Consider the following 24,215-nt stretch of genomic DNA (forward strand, 5'->3'; position numbering starts at 1 on the left):
GCCTTGGCCACCTGCAGACCTCAGGACAGAGGGTGACCTGGGAGGTGACTGCAACGAGTTTCTAGACAACACAATGGGCTGCAACAAGGAGGAACCATTTGATCTTTGGTTCCTCCTTGGCTTCCTGCACTTTCCAGAGCAGCTAAAGGTTTCAGTTTCATCAAGTCAAGGAGAAGGCAAGATAAAGAGGGAAAAGGAACAGACTGGATGGAGGGATGAACACAGAGGACAATTATGTTTTTAACAAAGTAACCTTTTTCACTGCCTAGGCAAATGACTTCTGTGAAAATGTTGATAGGAAAAGAAATACACTGTTTTGTTTTTACTTAGTTACCACTGTCATTAGGTTTCCATTTGGCAAATGGAAATTTACAATCAAATGGAAACACACAGGATCAAGGATTCTGTACAATTTTGTGGTTCAGGCTCTTTGTAATTCAGGCAATGTAATGTACTGCCAGAAACTCATATCTTGAATTCTCAATCCAGTTGCTGCAGATACTATTTGAGGAAGCAAGGAATACATGTATGAAGAGAAAAATAAGTATCACGTGGTTACATAATGAAGACCATTACAAAGAATATAAATAATAAATTTATAATGTATTGCAATATAAATAAGCAGTATTTTTAGTATAAAAATTGCATTTGCACAAAGAAGCTATTTAGTAACAAATACGATTAACCTAAATTGGAAACACATCAAAGTTGTATGAGTCACACATATCCAATATCACAGTTCACATGAAATTTCACTGAGAATAAGCCATTTGAAGGCCATCTCCTGGTTTGAAGCTATCAAAAAAGGGCCTTTCAAATGAACCTCCGGGTTCAGGAAAGCTGTTCAAACAGATGCCCCATTAGGGTTCATCAGATTTGATGACTCCACGTTTGGTTTTTCAAGACAAGCTATAATTCTCGAAAGGATGAAAATGTAGGACTGAGGTAACGAGTATAAACAAGAAGGAACTTTTCTGTTGGCATAAAGGATTTACATGAATATTTTCCAAAATGTTATTATTGACAGGATGGGTCAACCATACATTTTTATAATACTGGTAGAAATAACCTCAACACTGAGATAAAGGACAGATAAATATTGATACACATTAGTAAAAACATTAATTTCTCCTTTATTTCTCTCACTTCATATCAATTTAAGGCTGTATGTTGAAACGGCAGGTGTACCCTATCTTTTCTTCCCTTTTTTTTTTTTTTTTGACTCTAATGTTCTCCATCCTGTAAATCAACAGAACAAGCTCCACTCTTGAAAGACTCGGTAATAAAAAGTCACATGGTAAGTACTTGCCTTACAGTACATTGTTATCATCTACTCCAAAGGATGCAGGCTCTGCAGGCTTATATATACCCAAATCATGGCAACACCATAGCTATCAACAAGGGTTTGGGGCCATAACAAAAGTCAAAATTTGGCTTTCTCCAGTGTCGAAAGCCAACCCGGCCAAAGCTTGTTTACTTTTTACTACGGCAGTTATCTTGAATTGCTTTATGTAAAGAGGTCTGTGGCTAACAGGGATCACATACGTGAGATCAGGTATTAAGCACATGCCCATGCAGTGAGCTGAAGGAGCCCTGCTTCAGCCCATTCAATGCTTACACTTCAAAAAAAAAGAAAGACGTGGGATTGTCTAGATGTTGCCTCAATATGAGATCTCTAAGCAAGGTGGGATAGGGTAGCAGATCTAGCAAGATATGAATAATAAAAGAAACTAAGAGAAAGGTAGCTATGAGTTTCAACCTTTCCTCTACTCAATGAAAAGACACCCTGCGCCAACTAAGGCATTGTACCTCCATTCTAAAACCCAGTCACTTTCATTTCTTTTACCTACCTTTAATTTATACGAAATACGATTGTGCAATTAAATAACCGATACTGCAATACAGGGAAGCATGATTATTTTATTTTTTAATCAAAATCATGTTTCCATGCACTTGACTGCTAGAATAAATATATTATCTACAGGAAATGTCCATAGAATCCTACTGAAATGTTAATCTAATTTCAAATTATTTTAGTTTGACTTTTTCCTTTAGTTGTATATTCAGTGAGTGTTGAAAACAAACCTAAAGGCCGAAAATAAAAAGGAATTAAATTAGATGTGTACTTATCAGACTATTTAGTAAAAACCCCATCTTTTGCCAGGACGTTAAAAAAAAACAAAAAGAGGAAAAATGGCTTTCATAGCCAGACACTTAAACGTTTAATGAATCCTCTTTTCCAAGATTTTTTTTCTCCCCTCACATCAATTGTTTTTTTAGTATTGCTCAGAAAGAAAATAGATTTTAAAAAATTTTATAATTAGGTACTATTTGGGGTCCTATTGGAAATTGGCCTTATATTTATGAACAGTCAGCATAGATTTTATATCTTCATTCCCTCTCTTCTAGTCAAACACCCACTTAGAAGAATATTTTAATATGAGGGAGGAGGAATTATACCAAAAAAAACAAACTATGAAACATTTCTTATTCCATACCTCTGACCTTGAACTTAATGACCTTTGAAAACCTGCTTCATCTGATTAAGAGAAAGCAATGCAGTGACAGGAGGGGAGCTCAGCAATGAACTAGAAACCTTCCTGGTATCAGGGAGACAGAGCTGCCACATCAGAATGATGGTGGTCTGCGTGAGAATGTCAGAGACCTAAATGGGAGGGAAAGGAAATGACTCAATGTCAAGATTTTCCCAGCCTCTCAGTTCTGTGATGGCCTCAAATTTGAGGCCATGTCGTTTAAACACTACTGGTGACTCTTAATGACCCTCACCGTACTGGGGGATGAGACTGTCAGGTAACTGAGTTGGAAAGATGAAAAATAGCCACTTCTAAAAATTAGATTCTTGCAGAATAAAAACTCTCTGTGTGCGAGGCTGGCAACAGGCTCATTCAAGCACAGGAGGATAGCAAGTTTCAGAACCTCCCCGTCCTCCCGGGATCCCGTGTTCAAAGTTAATATAAGGAAAGGGTTATCTAAACAGCCAGATAGGAGTGTACTGCATATTTCATTTTAAAAAGAAACTTTCTGAATTTCATAAACCTGTACTACTTATTATTCTGTCTGGAACCAAAGGGTGTAGAATCAACTTAGTCATCTTTCATAAGCTTGGAATCTAATTTTATGAATTTATTCTACGACATAAATCAGGTAAGGCAGAAGTAGATGGATGGATTTTTAAAAAGAAATTGGGCCCCCTGGGTACATTTAGTAGATTGAGTATTGAGAGATTTACAAGGATGAAATTCTTTACAAGGTTAAGGAAGAAGGAAATGAAACCAAATCTTTCATTTCCAGATACTCACTTTCATTAATTCTTTCACCAAAAGCACATCTCTAAAGGAAAACCAGAAATGGTTTTTCAGTTATTAAAGTGGTTCAAGACCAGGGAACCCCTTGAGATGGAAATGAAACAACACAGTATTCAAGTTTTCTTCACAAGACTACCTTGTACCGGCAAGACTTAGGGGACTTCTGGGTTTAAGAGGAATATTGCTAAAGGAACTTTTCGGGGGAAAAAAAAAAAGTTATTACATTTTGACAAAAAACAACAAAACCCTCTCCTGTAAAATCCCTACTTCCTTTTGAATCACCAATGGTGACAACATTGCATTTGAGATGTTTGGCTGTCATAGCTTCATGGGCTGTGGTTCTCGATTATCTGAACCTTATGTCGAATAAACTTAGCTGATGTGAACCGAGGTGCTGTCTGCTCACTAAGAAGCACTGTGAAGAGCGTGGAGAGGCTGAGGCCCACAGTGGGAAAGTTGGAAATGTTAAAGGTAAGAAATAAAACAAAGGAGATTTAGAGTCACGATGACTTCCAAGCTCTTTTCTACAGCAATATCCAGGGCCCTCTCAATTTGTACCTCTGAAAAAGTGTCCCTATCCTATGGTGCCTGATGTTTCTGAATTTGGTAAAAACATGTCACCGGAGTGGAGGAAGCGAGCTTCTGCTACAGCTGAGGAAGCTCAAGCAGCTGTGCTTTGCCCGCAGCCCCGTCAGCGAACAGGACTCAGGAGGCCTGAGCTGGCTTCCTCTGCCCAGAACTCTCCAGCCCCCAGCACATGAACTTGTGCCCATCCCAAGTCCCCAAACACATCCTAACACCATGTTTGTTTTTCTGTATTCTGATTGTCATGCCTGAAAGAGTCTCATTAATGTACATTAGGCTTAATGCCACGAAGCTACATGACTAGAGATCATTTTTTAGACTTGCCGACTCAGGACAAAAATAAGGATTTGGTTTAAACTGCAGACCAGAGGGAAGCATGTTCCTCGGGCCTATATTCTTGGGAACACTGTCCTTAAACCTATGGTCCCTTGTCGGCGTGCTGACTTTTGCGCTGCCTCAATGTGTCTTCTGCCATGTCTGTGTCAGCTGAACGCCGGGGCTGCTCAGGGGCGGCTTCTTCCGTCTCATCAGGTTCCAGCTCCTTCTGGGTCTCCCTCAGGGACGCCTGGTCCTGGGGGTCACTCTGCTCCCCATCCAGGCCAACAGCCGGGCTGTCCTCTTCCTCTGCTTCCTCTGCTTCCTCCTCATCACCAAAGTCTTCTTTCTCTTCCTCATCATCTACGAGGCTGTCCTTGATTTCTTCTTCATTTGAATCATCCTTTTCCTCCTCTGCACCCTGCAACTGTTCAGCCCGATGAGCCTCCTCGGACCTCTGACTCTGCTCTGTGGAGGGAAGAGGGGGATATCCTCTGAATAAACAACGGTCATTCAGTAATCAATGGATTGCATTCAGCTGTGAAATGAAAAGAGGGCACCTGATAGTTTTCTCCATCTTGAAACTACATTATTACACAGGACAGATCTCTGGTTGGCGTCCCAGCTCCATCCAGGGCTTCTCCGTCCCTCTCTGCAGATTTCACTGACCATGTTGACTTTGGAAGAGCATGTGGGCAGGGAGGGCAAAGGTTCCCTCATGCTTTGTGTTTTGTACCTTGTAGAAGACTCAGTGACCCAACTGTCTATCATGGTAATCGGTTCACGATGTGACTTAAGCTGAGCCAATCAGAGCACTGCCCAGCAGATTTGACCAGTCAGGAGGAAAAGCTTCTCTCTTTCTACAGGGATAGCCATTGCTGCTGATAGCCACTGAATCAATGATATGGAAACAGAAATCTAACATCCTTTGGGCAGTGTTTAAAGTCAGAACATCCCTGGACTTTTGAGTTACGTGAGCTAATAAATTTTCCTTCCCCACTCCAAGTTGTTTTAAATTGGGTTTCTGTCACTTTTAAGAATTCTAATTACACTCATGTGCCACATAACGACGTTTTGATAAACAGCGTTCTGCATATACCACAGTGGTCCCACAAGATTATAATGGAGGTGAAAAATTCCTATTATAGCTGTCATAATGTAGCAGCGCAATGTACTACTCACGTGTTTGTGGTGATGATGTAAAAAACCTTCTGTGCTGCCAGCTGTATAAAAGTATAGCACATACAATTATAGTAGTAGTCTGTACCATCTATGTTTGTGTAAGTGCACTCTATGATGTTCACACAAAGACCTAACAATAAAGTTGCCTAACAACACATTGCTCAGAACACAACCCTGTCATTAAGTGGTGGATGGCTATATCTATGGAAGTCTCAAAGTCTTGAAAATTTCAAGAACTAAAAAGAAATATAAGCATATTTAAACTCCCACATAGAATTCAACAAGTATAGTTTCTAAAATAGGAATAAAAACATGCAAATCCAGAGTTATTTGGTCTCGGAAACAGTGTACAACAGTGCAAAGATTGGGTGAGACTGCTTTTAAAGGGTTTAAAATAGTTATTGGTACACAGTAGAGACTTTCTCAATAAATGTGAGGTCCCCTCCCTCTCTTCTCATGCCAGTTTAAATAAAGAAAAAGGTGTCAACTGAAGGGCATACAGTTAAAGGAAAAAAGAAAATTGCCAAAATGAAATATTAACTAATTTAAGAGCGGGAAAAAGAGAATTTTTATTCAAGTCTATCTAGAGAACATATTTCGAGGAATTTGGTAGTGGTGATGGTATGGTAACCAAGAAAAACAGGGGGAAAATCCACTGCCTATAAAGGGCATACCACAGAATTCCAAAAATACTCTATTGCGTGAGTTTATCATACTTACCAGAACGTTCAGATAAATGCCTTGGAAGTGGCACATAGAAACATTCTGATATTACCACCAAGATCTGGAGGGAAAAAAACAGTGATTTTATAGTGAGTAGGTAGGATATTTATTACCAAAGAATGTCAAAATTAGGCTTTGTTTCTGTAACCAAGTATTCATATGCAAATAATTAGCAGTTGGTTGAAAAATCCTCAAAAAAGAAAAGGGTATAACTAAGAATTTCCTATTTTTAAAACATGACACAATATAGAAAAATACTATTAATTGAAAACAGGGGTTACAAAATCAAATGTCTACAGAAAGCCCACTAAAAATAGATGAATCAAGGAGGTATAAGAAAATAGACACTATTGGCCAAGTCTAAAATGGCCTTTTAGTATTTATCTATTTATTTTTATTTTATTTTATTTTTTGTTTTTATTAAATTTATTGGTGACATTGTTTAGTAAAATTATATGTGTCAAGTGTACATTTATATAAAACATCATCTATATATTGCATTATGTGTTCACCACCCAAAGTCAGTTCTCCTTCCATCACTATATATTTCACCCTTTTCTCCCTCTTTTACTAGCTACCCTCCCTCCTTACCCTCTGGTAACCACTAAACTGTTGCCTGTGTTTTCTATGAAATTTTGTTTGTTTGTTCGTTTGTCTTGTTTGTTTGCTGCTTTCAGTTTTATATCCCACATGTGAGTGAAGTCATATGGTTCTTGACTTTTTCTGCCTGACTTACTTCACTTAGCATGATAATCTCAAGATCCATCCATGTTGTCACATATGGAGTATTTCATCTTTTCATATGGCCAAAAAATATTCCTTTGTATATACGAGGTTGAACAATTAAATTTGTGAACTCATCCTAGAAAAAGTGCTGCCGTGTTTCCCAGAAAATAAGACCTAACCTGTCTTATCATCTCTAATGCGTCTTTTGGAGCAAAAGTTAATATAAGACCCCGTTTTATATTATATTATGATAAGACCCAGTCTTATATTATAGTAAAATAAGACTGGGAATCATTAATTTTTGCTCCAAAAGATGCATTAGAGATGATTGTCCAACTAGGTCTCATTTTGGGGGAAACATGGTACATACCTCATTGCTGAATATCACTATGGTCACATTCGAAGTACTCTTCTTGGGAAGCTATGCATGGACATCAGTGCCTAGTCCATCCTTCAAAGCAATTTTGGAACTCTTTTTTTCTGGAATGGCCATATGAACTGTCGTCATGTTACCCTTGATGTCCTGAATGTCATCAAAATGTCTTCCTTTCAATATTTCCTTTATTTTCGGGTAAAGAAAGAAGTCATTGGGAGCCAGATCAGGTGAGTAGGGAGGGTGTTCCAATACAGTTATTTGTTTATTTGCTAAAAACTCCCTCACAGACAGAGCCGTGTGAGCTGGTGCATTGTCGTGATGCAAGAGCCATGAATTGTTGGCGAAAAGTTCAGGTCGGCTAACTTTTCCACGCAGCCTTTTCAGCACTTCCAAATAGTAAACTTGGTTAACTGTTTGTCCAGTTGGTACGAATTCATAATGAATAACCCCTCTGATAGCGAAAAAGGTTAGCAACAGCGTTGCATCAAGTTCACGAACTTGATTGTCAGACCTCGTATCTACACCTTCTTTACCCATTCATCTATCAAAGGACACTTTGGTTGTTTCCATGTCTTGTCCACCATGAATAATGCTGTAATGAACATCGGGTACATATATCTTTATGGATAAATGTTTTCAAATTTTGGGGGGTAGATACCCAGGAGAGGGATTACTGGGTCATATGATAATTCTATTCCTAATTTTTCAAGGAATGTCCATACTGCTTTCATAGCAGCTGCATCAGTCTGCATTCCCACCAACAGTGTCTGAGTGTTCCTTTTTCTCCACAGCCTCTCCAACACTAGTTATTATTTGTCTTGTTGATGATAGCCATCAACAAGACCAATAGTAAAATGTCCTTTTAGAAAACAATCCTCTGGACAAATAAAATTCATCTGTACATGGGCCGCCTCTCAACAACAAATAGGAGTAGTACTTCAGACATTAGTGTCTTAAAGGTACTCTACCATTTTAAAGAACTCAGTCATAGTCCTTTTGATACAATTTTATAAACATCAAATGTGTATCCGACTTTGTGTTTAGGATTACTATCTGTATTTTCACTGATTACTCGGTATTTGGTTCATCAGGTTCAAGGCATCATGTTAACATCTACGGGGGCGGGGGGGAGCAAGGTTCCATGAGAGAAAAGAAATGGCAGTTTAATTATAAAGCAAGATGGAACCTGTGCTTCATAAGGAAAGTGAAGAAAGCACTTAAGGAGATAAGAGATACAGAGATGACAACCAGTGATGACACTGGGAAGGATCAAGAATGATGCCGTGAAGAAGGCACATTTAAGGCCCCGGGCAGAGTCATGAGAAGCTGAGTAGTACCAGATGTCTGCTTCCTCTAAGCTACACCAAACTTGATCATGGAAGCTCTTGGATTTAGAGAAAGCTATGAATACCAGGCTGCAGAGACCCATGTGGTGGGACAACAAGCTGTACAAAGTTCTGTGGGTTGGGGAGGAACAAGCTCCAAGCCATTAAATTGATTTGAACACCAAAGAGGAAAACATTTCCATCTGAAAAGACTGAGGTTGAAAACTTACATTTTTAATGTCACAGTCTAGTGCTTACTAGCTAGCTATTCCTGGGACATAATATTTTTGTAACTCTTTTCTTTTTCATTTCTTAATTTAACCTGGAGGGGAAATTTTTGTCCTGACATATTGCAAAAGAAAGAAAACAAACATCTGCCAGTGCCAAGAAACACTGGCATTCAAAATAAATGGGGGTGGGGGAGGAAGTTCTACTTGAGATATACCTTGGCCATCTAGAGGCTGGGTAAAGGGGCCTAGAAAAGACTTATGGGACACTAGTCTCAACTTTGTCTCTCAGTAGCTGTGTGACGCTGGACAAGTCACTTAACTGCTCTATCACTTGAAAGGATGGTTTTGGGCGGGCCTATCACCGAGGTCTCTTTTATGTCTAAAAGTACATAATTTCATTATATAATCTGTCTTTTCAGAAACTAGGAGTAAAACTCTCTCATTCTCTCAGTTCCAGATCTACTTTCTGGTCTAGAGAACAATTCCCTTGGAATGGGCCACTTTCTGAGCCACTAAGAATGGCATTATTTAATAACAAGGGCCTATAGGAGAATGTTCCCTTCCTCTTCATCTTCCCTTCAGGGATTACATTTTCAGGTTTCAGTTTTTACCCAAGTAGGTGCAGACAGCCACTCCGCTAAATGAGGAGAGTAGAGAGATTTACTACCTTTCGTGGAGAGTAATGTTCCTCCTAATACTGGGGCCCCTCCACTGTGGGACGCTCTGTGCTAGGCACTGGTCAACAGCATGTAGAGAAATAATCTACCTAAGCAACTAACTGTAGACAGCGTCTACGCCAGCTGAAATGGGGACGAGATCCCAGAGGTAAAACATTGCCGCCTGTGTTTCCCTTGCGTTTCTGCTTGTCTAGAGCTGTGCTGTCTTCCGTCCTTCAGAGCAGAGTCGCTGATGGCAGAAAATGCTGCTGCCAGAGTGACCTGATATATAGACTATGCAGTTAAGGATCTTTTCCATTGATTTAAAATACAAAATATATACTTGATTTCTAAAACTGAGCCCTTTGTCTACAGGTGAAAAACAATTGAGTAAGATTATTTCAACTATCACTATGTCAACTAAAAAAGTAAACAGAAATCAAACTAGCAGCCTTGTTTTGATTTCCCATCTTTCAAAATTAGGAAAAATTAGGAAACATAATAAATAATCAGACTTATGGGAAACCATGACTTCATCAGGAAATCACTTCTCTATGGAAATCATCCTGCCCCTTCAGGCCACTGCATAAATTCAACTCCGTAAAGACTCACAGACGGAAGGAGAACCTCCAGAGTGGCCAGGACCAAGCTTCACATGACTGCCTGCCTGGGCTCTACTTTCAGCCCCCAGGTAAGGGCAAAGGGGACACCGAACACTGAACTACACACCTGGAGGCCCCACTGAAGGCAAAAATTCCAGCTGTTGTGTGTTTCTTTTAACATATATTGCAGCTGTAGAAAAGGTAGTTAGCAGATATATTTGTATGCTATTTTATGGAAATGTATTAAAAATGTATGAGTCTATTACTGTCTTAAAATTATTATTATTTTGCTAAATAAAGTTCTCTTCCCAACTTCGTATAAAGGAATAATATTCTATACCACTTCAACACTTGAACAGTCTAGAATCAACTCTCTTGTTTAGTTAAGCCTCTAACAACCTTCGTACACTGATTATTTGAATCTAAGTTTCCAAATGAACTTAGAGCATAGGCAGGACTGATTTCATTTCTTAAACTTAAAGTCATCCTCAAAGATAAACTTCTGAAACTTTTTATGTTGAGAAATACAGTTTTCAAATGGTCTTCCAATAGGCTCATACTCAACCTATATTCTCCATAACTCCACCTCCGAGTCTCCCAGGATCTCATACTCTTCCCCTATAAGAGCCTCAGTCATGTGGCTCCAAAATGCATTGCTAGAAAAATCTAGCACTAGGGAGTAGTACATTTATATTCAAAGTCAAATCCTTTCAGGCCAGAACATTAGGGACATATTAATTAACAGTAAGATTTATGTATCAGAATGGAACATACCCAGGACCTAATGTAAGACAGACACATCCAATGTCCCACGAAGTTAACATCAACAGGAAAATCTCAAATATAAATCATAATATGAAGAAAGCATGTTCATGGCAAAATAAAATCAAGCTTCCTTGGCTCTATGGAATATGACTTCGTTGTACTAAATTATGACTTGTTATGAAGGCAATTGCTAATATTTTAAGCTTGTTTTTAAAATGACATTGCTAAAGAACGTAAGGGGAGAAGAGGTTGGTAGATGAGGGTAAAAGGGATCAAATATATGGTGATGGAAGGAGAACTGACTCTGGGTGTGAACACACAATGTGATATATAGATGATATAATACAGAATTGTACACCTGAAATCTATGTAACTTTCTAACAACTGTCACCCCAATAAACTTTAATTAAAAAAAACAATAAAACAAAATTCATTATAAAATGTAAGGACAGTTTTTAAAGATAATCTTAACTAAAATTTTGTCCTTTTAATATAATTTTTTGGTAATCATCAATTAGTCCTATCATATAGCATTTGGAAGCTATATGATTAAGATGTAGTATAACGGCTTTTAAGAATTTATCTTAATTAGTTTAAAGCTCAATTAAATTGATCAAGTGTAAGTAAAGAGAAATATTTAAAAAATTATGTCAAAGAGTAAAACATGCCAAAATACTCATAATTGCCTATATAGTTAAGTAAATAAATTCATTATTTCAACTCTTACCTAAAATACCAAGGGAGAAAACGCACAGATACCTACTAGATAGTGATCATCATATCAAAGAAGACACAGCGATGTGCTTTGTATCTTATTTTTTTTCCCACGATACTTTTTTTTTATGCACATTAACTTGTAAAATCCATCACACACCAGAGGGTATATATAAGCAGCTGGCCAGGATTAGAGGTTGAATTGAAGGATATGAATAAGAAAAAATCATCTTGCTCACTCAAGGGACAAATTCACAGCTTTGGCCTTGTTGCCACAATGTTCTAACTGAGTAGGTAACGTATGAAATCATAGAGGACTCAGTTGCACCGGAAACTATCAATTTAAGCAAGGTCTATTTCTTCTTTCATCACTGCCTATATTTTGGGCAGCACACATCTTCAAAATATTTTAGGGACAGGATTAGGAGATAATAATTTAATGAATTTTCCATCTCAAATTACCACTGAAAGCAGTATCAAACAACGAAATGCTCCTTAACTGCTTAGATGACACACAAAATGGTATTTGTTTACGTGCTTTTTCTTTCTTGGCCGCTTTCTAATTTTTGCATGAAACCTATTTAGCTTTAACAATATGAAAAAAAGATTGGCATTATCTCTTACCAGACCCATGAGAAGCCCAAAAATCAAGGTGGCTACGACAAAAAAGACATAAGAACACCAAGCAGGAATTCCAAGGGTCACTGTGAAATAGTTGTGAAGATGCTGTAATCAAAAGAAAAAAAAAACTACTTATAATGAGGACCAAAAATGTTTGACACTCTCTCTCTAGCTATCACACAAGTCTACAAATTGTTTCCACATATAGGAGCCCCCACAAATTTTACAATATCAAGAATCTGAGAGTAATACTGAAGGTTCTATCTAGTAAAAATTATACTTCTTTGGAGTACGTGATCTGATAGAACTCTGTCCCTTCTTCCATGATGATAGATTTGTGGGTTTTTGTGTTGTTGTTTTTTTGGTCACTCTCCCCTAATAACTATATATTCCTCAATTTTTACTCATTATATGACATCCATAAAAAAGTAAACTTGGGCCTTGACCAATTCTGAAGTACAACTGAATACTACTTACAGAACACCAACCATTTAAAATGTCTCCATATTTCCTTTATCTAGTCAGACTGTCATTGTTCTACCGCTACCCATCCTTGCTGTCTTTCCTAAATCACTGTAAAATCTAAAATGTAATAGCAGACAGAAGAAAGTTAGTACAGTTAACTCATTATGAGGAAATGAGATTTCATCAGGCTTTGAGTTGAGTGCACATTCCTTTATGCTTACTGTTCCCTGGAACTCTATTTAATATCAGAGACTGAAAAAATGACTGAAGAGATACAATGTGAAGTTGAAATTATTTCCATACTAAATCACACAGGAAATACAGACTATGTACTGGTATTTTAGAGTCAAATTCCAGTTAGATGTGGACCTGCAGGAGCGATGCTTCCTCATGATTGTTTAGTGAACACTGGTTTGGGGCCATTACAGCTTCACAGTCATTCACCATCATCTGAGCAATAACTGGGCACAGGGTGAAATGGCCCCAAGCTAAATGCCATTAGCAGGCAGAGATCAGGACCGAAGGACTTGCCTAGAACAAGTGAGATAACCGGAAATGAGTCCAAGTTTCTACTTTAATTTAGTATTTTTCAAAAGCTAAACTACTCAAAGTGTCTCCCATTGGTTTCTCAGTTTACAAATGTCAATACAATTAAATGATATATTTAATTCTGGCTTAAGTCTGAATGATAAACAAAAATGTTTAACTGATTTAGAATAATCTGAGATCTCCTCTCGCCAACTTCTTCAGCAGAAGAGATGGTTCTAAAGACTCAGCAAGTATTTTAAACACTGACAAAGTGTTTAACAAACATTAATATTTGTTGAGTGAGGAAAAGACACTAGCAAATACTTAAACTATGCACAGGAAATACAAACAATTCTTGATTTGTAAAACTGTCATCTGTCCTTTTGGTGGCTGCACTGTTAACCATTCTGTCTTTAGCCAGGGCAACTGCTTACTAAGAAAAATCCAGTACTCTGAAACCCAGCAGGCAAAAGAGGTATTGGGGTATCTAAATGTTGTTTCATTCAAACTCTTTTCAATGGAAGTTCTAAAATGTACTGCACAAGTCCCTACTTTAGAAAATTCTATGTGTTGAATACAGTTGATGCTTTTCTTGATAACGCAATACCATCATCAGGATTAAACTTTGAATGTGCCAAAGAATTAGAAGATATGAAAAGCCAGTCTGCCTTAATGCTGACTCACGAATGTACAGGTATGTATGCCGGGACTTGCTTTATAAATAAGACCTGCCCATTTGCCTACTCTCATGGTTAGAATGAGTAACAGGCAATTATAAGTCCTTCTAGTCGGCATCTTATGCCCTTTCTGAAAAATAAATGATTAAAGTAACCCTTAAGAAACTTTCTATTTTCTAGAATGCTGTAAATCCACTTCTTAGCAAATTCAAAACATTTGTTTTAATAAACTCCAATTTTCCTTACATCAACTTACACGTCAAAGGATGAGAAACCCTGCCATCTTGTGGTCTTTTAGGTGATTATTACTAAAGTCTCATTAATCGAGTTGTGGTTTTACAAATGCAGACATAAATCTTCATCTGTTTATTTGACTTTATCTTTACTTTATCTGCCTCCACAATGGTTTTAGAGTACCTTAAGAGTGTTAGGATTCCTGGTACTAAGTTTTGCTGTATATATGTTTCTGCGTAAACATTGATTAAAGTTGATTTAGTTTTAGATTTCTGTTTCTATTTCTTTAGTTGCCAGGCAATGACACTTTTCACTTGTGGAAAACATTGATCCCTGTTCAATATTATATGTGCTCCTTACAATGAAGCATCTTACTCTGTTTCCTTAAAATACACAAAAACGTTGCCTGATGGGCCTTATACTATTGTAATAGATGACTGAGAGCCAAGATTTGATTAAGAAGAATAAATAAAGATACCATTATGATAGAATATATAAGAATATTCCAACCAGTGGTGAGACGGATATAAGGACTGAAGCCAGGCCAAGGCATCCAAGGATCAGAAGCCAAGGATCAGAGGTAGAGCCTTCCGTCCTCAGGGAGGCCGGACCCCCTCTGAGACCTAAACAACAACAGGACAGGGTAGGCTGGCTGCTGCCCCGGACACCCACCTACCCAGCCCAATGTGGCATGGTCTCACTCAGAGCTGGACTGGCCAAGGAGGACAGGAAGCCTTTTGTATTTATTATTTGGACTTACATAACATAGGTGAAAACCTATGTTACAGGATATATATACTCTGAGAGGTTTGGGGACAAGCCTATATCCCTTTCATACACAGGTCAGAATCCTCAAAATATATCCCCTGTGTGAGAGCAGCACAGAAAGACTTCTCCAGTGATGGCCAAGGGTTCACTTCCCCTGCCATGTTTCACCCTCTCAACTCGTGCAACAAGACACAACCATGCAGCCTCTTGTTGGCATTAAGAGATATATCTTGGGGGTGTACACCATCTCACCGTAATATTGTTCTAGATACTAAGAAGAAGAAAAAAAAAAGTAAGAGAAGAGGTGCCACTATGTAAAACACAGGAGGATGTTTGAAGTTTTAAAATACACTCTTATTATTCTCCAGTCTAAATTCTCCTGGCCTTTAATTCTCATCATGTGGTATTTATAAAGCTTTAGATCTTCTCCTCACACAGGTTATCCTCCCAAGAAGGCAGTGCACCTTACTGTAGCTAAAATGTGCCATATGCCTGCATCTTTCCTAACAGTAATATTGAGAAGAGGTAAGTTACATACTATGTTACCTCAGTGAGCAGTACAAATTCAGCCAATAATATATAAGTATGCTGAAATGCTAAACCTAGTTAGCAAAAGTGCACATTATATACAACCGCCATGGAATCCTATTTTAATCCTGCCATCAGACTTTGTTAAAAAGATAAATGAATAAAACCATGAAAATATTCCTTGCTGCTCAGTTACAGGAGAAAAGGAAACTAATGACAACAATAATTAATGGATATAATTAACAAAGAACAGTTATCAAGTACATATAAGGTGCCAGGTTCTATGCTAAGTATTCAAAATGTTCTAGTAACAACAGTTTATAGCAGGAAAAACAGATGGGTTCAGAGATATACACACAAGGTGGAGAACAATGACTTGTCTCTCTGGGAGAAAGATAACACCTCCCTGCATCATTGAGGCCCACTGTGAAGAGGGACAGAAGACAGACAGGCTGGAACGTCTCTCCATACATGTGCCACGGACAAAATCTCAACCCCAGACTTCCTAACCCCGACCTGTAGCACCACCCCTGACAAAGGTGCTTTCCAAGTTAGGTCTTCTGCACATGGCGTTCAAAGCATTACCCTCGCCTGGTACTATCCTTTAGCTTATTAACATTTCTCATTAAGCTGTGTCACTTGTTTTTAAAGTTGAATAAAATTGTTACAAAATTTGTATGTAGCTATATAAATAGAAAATCAGTATCAATTCTGTAGATGTCTGCCCTGAGAAACTCCTCCAGTTGTGTATCTTCCAGGCTTCAGTGACTTCTGTGAGGTGGGCAATGTCAAGACTACATGAGGACAGGTATGACAGCTGAAGTGGCAATGACTTCTATGAGTTTATATAAAAAATAAAATACATTGGTGATCCCTTCATGACTAGATTGGAAAAACAATTTGAATTTTGGTGATGGAATAGACACTTGAGATTGTTTACCCTTCCCCCACATTGCAATACAAATTACCTATCAGGGATCCCTAGGATTCCAGGTGACAGCAGGAAGCTCACAGAAGCCGGCTTACAAAACATTCAAGAGACTTCCTCACCTGAAGGGTTGATTCAAGCAAGAGGATATGGGAGATTGACGTAGAGTTAAGAAAGCCAAATGCAGAACCCAAGGCAACCCCTGAGTTCATAGGGATTCAGCCTTATGGTTCTCCTCACCAAGTGATCCTGACATCCTGAGAACCAGCTTTTATTTCCAGAATGCCAGACCCAGCAAGTTGGCTTCACTCCGAAGGCAGAAACCCAAGGACTTTAAGAGATCACTAGATCAGTAGGCTCTGATCTTTAGATAGTGCGCTTGTTTTTGTTTTATCTTTTTCATTACAGAAAAATTGGAAAGAGAGAAACATAAGAGTTTTTTGTTGTTGTTTTTTTAAATCAGGCTTAAGTTCAATATCAGATAGTTATTGTTGATATCTGATTAATCTCTTTCTAGGCATTTTCCTATATACACATAAAACTTCCATATAAACATATCACTACACACGCTGTTTTTTTGTTGTTTTTTTTTTATCTTTTCCCCCATTTAATAACATAAAATTTTCCCTATGGATGTATTTACATCTAACCAGCTACTCATCCAGGGGAGACTGTTGCTGAGGAAAGACTGACTCCTATGTGTAGCCACAGAATCTCAGTAGGATAAAAGAGACTGTGGATGGGTATTGGAAATCTTGTCTCACTGGCATTAGCCACTCTGTCTTTCCTTCTTCATTGTTTTTATCTTCTTTCTTGGAGACTTTACACTCTTTTAGTGCTAGCCAAGCTTTCTCTCTCAGTCTCTTTCCCCCGCCATGTGCTGTGTTTCTTCTGTTTATTGTTAATACAGTTGTACTACAGCTTTACACTGTCTAGACATGTTAAAAACAAATTATGTTCCCCACAATTATACATTATACATTCAACATGGATGAAAGGATCTTCGGCAAGGAAGAAGAGCAGTTAAATAAGCTAACTGAGAGAGTTGGGTAATCAGAAAAGAGGACAGTATCATCAGTGGTTCTGTCAGAGCAACAAGGCAAGACTGTCTTAGACATTAGAGTCGAAACCAGAGACCTGACAGGTAGCCAAGGATTGTGTCCCACCAGGCCAGAGATCATACCCTCCATGAACAGAGGACGAGGGCTGAAGTCTAGAAACACAGGTGGTGAGAGCCCTTCCCAGAGATTTCACGAAAGGCTAGGAACTTTTTTCTAAGAAATAAAGAAACCACAAAGGCTGTCAAGAGGCTTGAGGAAGCTAGATGCTGATACAGAACATAACACCAGATTTCTACCACAGGTTTTGAAGGGAATGTATACATACACATGAGAAGATCCAAATCATCTGCAAACCTACTATTTATGTTCTTTTAGTCAGGTACTCTCCACCCCTCCACACATCCCCACACAATCTACAATCAGGGCAAATGTGTCAGTGATCCCAATAAACATAAATGGACTAGGTTCATGCGTTAAAATAAGTACTTCTTGCTATATACTTTTTACAAGACTCACTAAAACATAACAAAAAGATTGACAGTGAGGGAAAAAATGCATATGGTATTAATATTAAAGTCAACTTTATAGAATGTAAAATGTAATTTTTTGTCAAATTGTATAGTTTATCTTATAAAACTATCTTTTTTTGTTTCCTTTTTAAATATCTGGAAAGACATTCTAAATACGTGCAATGATAAACACCCACTCCTGGCCTTGATGTGACAATGCCACACATTGTAATCATTTGCATGATATAATGAAAAACTGTTAACTCCTTGTTTAAAACTCTTGTTTATCTGAGTAATAAAAGCCAAGTTATATGACGTCAAAGTAATTAGTTTTGTTCCCTGATACTATGTTTGAAAGTAAAACTCTTTAGCAGTGTGTGAAAACCATGACCGACTTCCATCTCAACTCTCCTTAACCCACAGAACAAATGCACTTCTGGACCTACAATTATTGTAGGTTCTGTGTTAAGATCTTGCTCTCAATGATTCCTGATATTCATGCATTACCATGTTTCCCCGAAAATAAGACCGGTCTTATATTAATTTTTGCTCCAAAAGATAAATTAGGGTGTATTTTCAGAGGATGTCTTATTTTTTCATGTACAACAATCTACATTTATTCAATTACAGTCATGTCATCTTCTTCTGGAACATCGTCACAATGTACTAAATGCGCCCGTCTGGCTGACGATCTTAACTGGGATTTATTTTTGGGGTAGGTCTTATTTTCAGGGAAACACGGAATAATCACCCCGTTATGTCAGACATTATTAAGGCTACAAGGCCCTCACATGGCTACCAGAACATATGACTGTCAACCTTTAGTGTCAACATACTGCAAAAGGCAAAATCCCTTACTCTCAATTCCCAGTTGGCAATTCATAATTCTCAGCCCTTGAATAAACTTGTCATCAATGTTAAGAAAATGGTAGAAGGAAAGCATATGAAACTCATACTATCTGGAGAGAGGAAAAATATGAGTTATTGTTTAATATTACACAAAATTGCCAAAAAAAATAAAATAAAAATAAATAAATAAAAACCAATTAACAAATTTTAACCAAAAAACACTGAATCCAAGTGGCCAATTTAGTTTCTGTTGTTAAAAAAACCTAAAGTTATATAAATGATAAACGTCTAAGTATTACTTTGTCTTGTGCACCTGAAACTAATAAAATACAAAACAAAAAAACACAAAAAAACAAAAAAACTAAAGTTGATATTCTATCTCACAAAGCAGAAAATAAAATAAAATAAAATGGAAAAGCTGGGACATAAAAGGTTGTTCTTAAATTTCCTTCAATATATATCAGTACGCATAACAAACAGTAAGAATCTTCATGGGCCCCTTGAATGTCAAGTTCCTAATATGACACCATGACCTATAATCATAGCTTAGAAAAGATAAATATAGGGACTCATTTCTAAAGATTTGAAATACTTTAAGGATATACATTTAATTCCACAGCAATTGTGTTAAATCTGGCAGGATTTAGTCCGCTCTACACAAGAGCAGAAGGGAGCAAGAGGATTTTTGAGACAGTCAAGATTATATAATTGTTCAGTCTTTTAACCTAAATAACAGTTCTAATTCACTGAAATGACACAATCACATGTAGCAGGGGTGTCCAAACTTTTCCTTAAAGGGCCAGAGTGTAAATATTTTAGGCTTGTGGGCCACATGGTCTCTGTTACAATTACTCAACTCTACCAATGTAGAATCAAAGCAGTCATAGACTGCTCATCCATAGGTAATGGATGAACACGGTTGTGTTCCAATAAAACTTTATTTATAAAATTAGGTGGCCAGCCACCAATTGGAAGTTTGCTGGTCCCTGACATACAGAATCACTTTCAGGCTTAGATAATCTTTGATCTGTAGGGAGATTATGACAATAGAAAAATAAGGCAAATTAAAAACATAAGTCCTTTCAGCTTTGATAAAGAGATTCAACACTAATCTAAGAAAACAGGACTTTGATATAATACAGGTCCTTATTCAATTTATTCCCTTCTACACAAGGACACATTTCCACTGGGGACCCCATCTGAGAGTAGTAGTGTGGCTTAAGAAGAATAGCGAAATTATAAAAATATTTATAAGTGTTTATTTTTCTACTGTTTAGAAGCTACATTCTTACTCTTAAAAAACAACAACAAAATACCCTCTGCAAAGATAATCACAAAGGGTGTATTTAAGATTCCTTACCCATATCTTGCCAGAAATGCTGAAAAGACCAGCCATACCAGACATCCTAAAAAAAAAAAAAATGAAGACAAGGAGAAACACTGGTCATCGATGCATACTATGAAAAAACAAAACAAAACTGAGGTCACCAGGATCTGCCCTCTCACCTTTTGTAATGCATGTCTCTCTGCAGGATTCACAAGCATTCATATAGAGCTTAGAGTCCACAGTCATCATTTCAGTCATTGCTGTAATACATTCAAAGCCCCTGACCCGTTTCTCCCTCCATTGTACATACCTGGCGAAAACCTCAACCTTGGGCAGCTGCATGTCTCTGGGGAAAAATCAGATGACCAGCTGACTGTCCTCCCTTCAGTCACAAACCTCAGTGAGCACTCAATGCTGCATTTTCTAGGCTCTACCTGAGAGGACAGCTCGTGTCGTGTCCTTTTCCCTCTCTTCACACCTCCCTCCGTCATGCACTCTCAGCTAACAAACACTCCTCGCTTGTCACTGCGAAATCAGAAGCCGTTGTGTGATCGCTCTTATCTCCTCAGCAGCAAATCTGAGCCTGGTGTATACTTGCATCCCCCATCTCTTGTTACGACAGAGAAAGTCTATCTGCCCTACCAGTCTCCTTCCTCCACTTGTGCCTCGGATCCCATCCCTTTGGCTTGTGAATGACTTGCTTCTTTCTGCCATGCCCTCTTCCTGCATTAGCAATTTCTCCCTTTCTGCTGGATCATTTTCACCGGCGTGAAAACATGGTCTACCTTCTCTCATCTTTTAGAAAGAGCATCCTTGGACCTCACCTGGCTCTCGGGCTTCACAGACAAACTTCTCCAAAGAGTAGTCCATGTTTGCTGTGTCTTCTTCCTTAAGGCATCTTTAACCATTCAAACCTGCTTCTGAACTCACCACTGCACTACTACTTGTCAAAGCCACAAAAATCTTGCCTTGCTTCATTCAACATCCATGTCTCCGACTTGATCTTTCACCCCTTGGTAATTAATATGAGACACAAGTGACAAGGTGGCTTTTAGCAGAAGAGACTGAGGAGGGCAAGAATGGATGAGGTCAGAGAGAAGGCTGTTGTGGTGTCTGGCCTAAGAACGGGGCTAGTGCATATCAGGGTGGTACCGGGGAGAGGGGAATGGTGGTGGAAAGAATGGGGGCATGTAAAATGTGTTCTGAAGGTAGACCTGGCTACCTTCAGTGAAGGAGAGGGAAGATTCCCACAATATCTCACCCAGAACAGCATTCTAAGAGCTCGTGCATGCGTGCCCTCCTCAGTCTCTTCTCCTCAGCCCCCTGGCGTGGCATGCACTGGTAACATCCAAGACCTCACTGCGGTCAAAGGCCTTCATGGTCTGCTCCTCCCCTTCCCCACTCACGTGTTACTCTCCCTGCCTTTCACTGTCTTGACCCCACCACCGTTCTGGTCCTCAGCACACCGAGGTCCTTCCAAGTTGGGCCGTATGTGCATGTTCACCCATTCCTGGAAATATTCCTCCTGCTGCGCTTCACCTGGCGAGGTGGTTCTATCCTTCAGGTGGCACAGTCCTCCCCTCAGAGCCTTTCCTAGCCCCTCATCTAATGGAGGCCCATGCCTCCAGTTAGTCCCTGTCTTAGTAAAGGTTTTTGTTTGCTTGTTTGTTTCTGAAACAGCCCTTATCCAAACTATGACTCTTTGCAGCCCTAGTTTTTTTCTTAAACTGCCTTACTTTAAGTTACTTGAGGAGAGCAGAGGAACCTTGTCTGTCTTGTTCAATTTTGAATACCTAGTACCTAGAATAGTATCTGGCATAAAATCAGTACTCAAATACTTGTAGAACGAAAAGCTGCTTTTAGAGGAAGCGATGTGTTTCCTGAGTATTATATAAATGCTACTAGATAATTTATTCCTGAATATTATATAATTGATCCTTTCTGAACAAGGATATTCTTTATACCTGTATATACAAACAAGTATACTTAATTAAATTACAAGTGTAATACAATTAAGTAAAATTAATTATAAATATGATAATTCATTCAAAATTAAAACCAACAGTGGAAAAAGTTATTAAGGTTTGGCCCAATCTACCTCACTCGTCATGCCATCATGGCCATGATTTCCCAGCCACATTCTGCTAGGCCGACAAAAACACCACACATATGGTAACAATTCCTTCATGAAATATAATTTAAGAAAGAGTTACATCCATATCTTATCAATAATGCAAAAGGAAGAAAGAATGGAAAATGGTGTTCAATACCATATTTTGTAAAGAAAACAGCTGGCATAGCTTAGTGCAAAAGCGAGGGGAGAAGCTTTATTTATTAGTAACTTACCTGAATCTGGATACTTAATTCCCAGTGTACTAACAACTAGCTGACACATATGTGGGTCAACAGAAACACAACACAGTCTAAGCATGGTCATATGTATTCTGGGTAATTAAGAGAGAATAGGAAGAAAAATGTAGACTTTCAAGGTCCATGGACTGCTCACTTGATACCTCCCATTCTATAATAACATCTTCTCATTAAAAAATAACACCTTACGTTAGAGAAGCTGGGGATTTCCAGCCAGTCAGAGGCTCAACTGATTGCCATTTCTTCTCTAAGATATAATTTTGCAGGTCTTCGTAGATTCCTGGGCCGCGGTAACGGCGGAATATCCCATCCTTTGCACTATAAATTATAAAAACAAATAAAAAATAAACCCATTAAAATAATAAATGTGACAAATAATAAAAATCAAAATAACTAATGGTTTTACACGTGAACTCCACTCTGAATTTTAACTTGGCTCAAATGAAGAAAAGAAAATATACTTAGGCATAAATCAGAAAGCATGTATAAATATTAATCCATTACAAATGAGAAATTCCAAAACAGAAAGTATTAAACATTCACTGCACAGTTTGCGACTATAAGCAGTTTGGCTGTGTCTAATCTGCCAAATTACTTTTTATTATTTTTGCTACCAATTATTTCATTTTTCTCTTAGAATAGCAAAACACCAGTTGTTAGTAAGTTTTAAAAAATTATATCCACATTTCCAAATCTATGTCATTCAAGTTCCTTCCCTCAAAATTAACAAAACACCTCCTATTCTCACATGACTCTTCAGTCTTCCCTTGCTCTTGCTTTTTCTCCCCACTGTCAAGCTTCCTAAGGGAAGAGTCTATACTTGCCATTTTCTCCTCTCATTTTACTCAGTCACTGCTCATGCAACTTGGTTTCTGCTTCCAGGACTCCATGGAAACTGCTCATATTAGGGGGTCTCCAATGACTCCTAAGTGCCATATCCAGAGGGCATATTTCTGCCATTTTTGCTTGTCTGTCATTGGCACTGCTTGCTACTAAATACACCCGTTCTTCCCTCCTTTCCCTTGGCTTTTACAACATGAGCTCGCTGGACTTCTTTCTGCTACTCTGACCAACCCATCTTAGTTCCTTACTGTGACCTTACTCTGACCACCCCATCTTAGTTCCTTACTGTCTGTCTGAAGTTTGTACTGTCTGTCCCAAGTTCTATCCTAGACCTACTTCTCCTCCCATTGTATGTGTTCGTTCTAGATATATTCCAACTGTTATCTACATTGATGCTGAGAAATTCCCAGTATGTATCTCCAGTCTAGTTCTTTCTTCTGAGATTTAGATCCTGAAATCAAGCTATCACCTAAACTTCTCTACTTGGAATTAGCGTAGTCACTTCACACTGTCTTCTCCATTTTGGCCTCTATCTTCCAAACTTCTTATTTTAATGGCTCCTCAATAGTTTGTACTAGTTATACATGTCTTGCTGGTAGTCATCACAGGCTCTCCCTTCCTTTTGGCCAATAGGTCACTAAGTCCCAATGATCCCACCTCCTAACTATGTCCAGAACCTATCCTGTCCTTTTTCTTTGCCCGCTCACTACCTGACCTCTCTAGCCTCATCACCCAGGATGGGCCAGCCATACAGAACTAGTTGTAGTCCTCAGATGGCATTTCATTTTCTCTTGTGCTTTTCCATATCCTCTACCTGGAAAGAACTTCACCTTGTCTACTTAACCAATTCCTACTTATCTATTATGAATCACCCCACCTTTATGTCATCAGAAAAATCTTTGATTCCCCCTCCTCATGGCTGAAATTGGATTTCGTCCCTGCAGCACTCTGGGTGTCCGTCCCTCTGTTCTAACTATCATTC

General features: G+C 38.4%; 1 protein-coding gene across 1 annotated transcript in view; it reads right to left on the reverse strand.

Moving 5' to 3' along the window:
* Positions 1-583: 583 nt before the first annotated feature.
* TMX4 (thioredoxin related transmembrane protein 4) overlaps positions 584-24,215 on the reverse strand; it is a 41,801-nt gene continuing 18,169 nt past the window's right edge. The window contains exons 4-8 of the mRNA XM_081034542.1: positions 22,580-22,708; positions 20,054-20,099; positions 12,150-12,251; positions 6,129-6,192; positions 584-4,694 (exon numbers count right to left, since the gene is read on the reverse strand). Coding sequence (XP_080890668.1) covers positions 4,330-4,694; positions 6,129-6,192; positions 12,150-12,251; positions 20,054-20,099; positions 22,580-22,708 — 706 coding nt within the window. The 3' untranslated portion in view covers positions 584-4,329. The remainder of the gene's footprint in view (positions 4,695-6,128; positions 6,193-12,149; positions 12,252-20,053; positions 20,100-22,579; positions 22,709-24,215) is intronic.

Source organism: Rhinolophus hipposideros (genome assembly GCF_964194185.1).
Source record: "Rhinolophus hipposideros genome assembly, chromosome: 22".
In the NCBI taxonomy this organism is placed as follows: Eukaryota; Metazoa; Chordata; class Mammalia; order Chiroptera; family Rhinolophidae; genus Rhinolophus; species Rhinolophus hipposideros.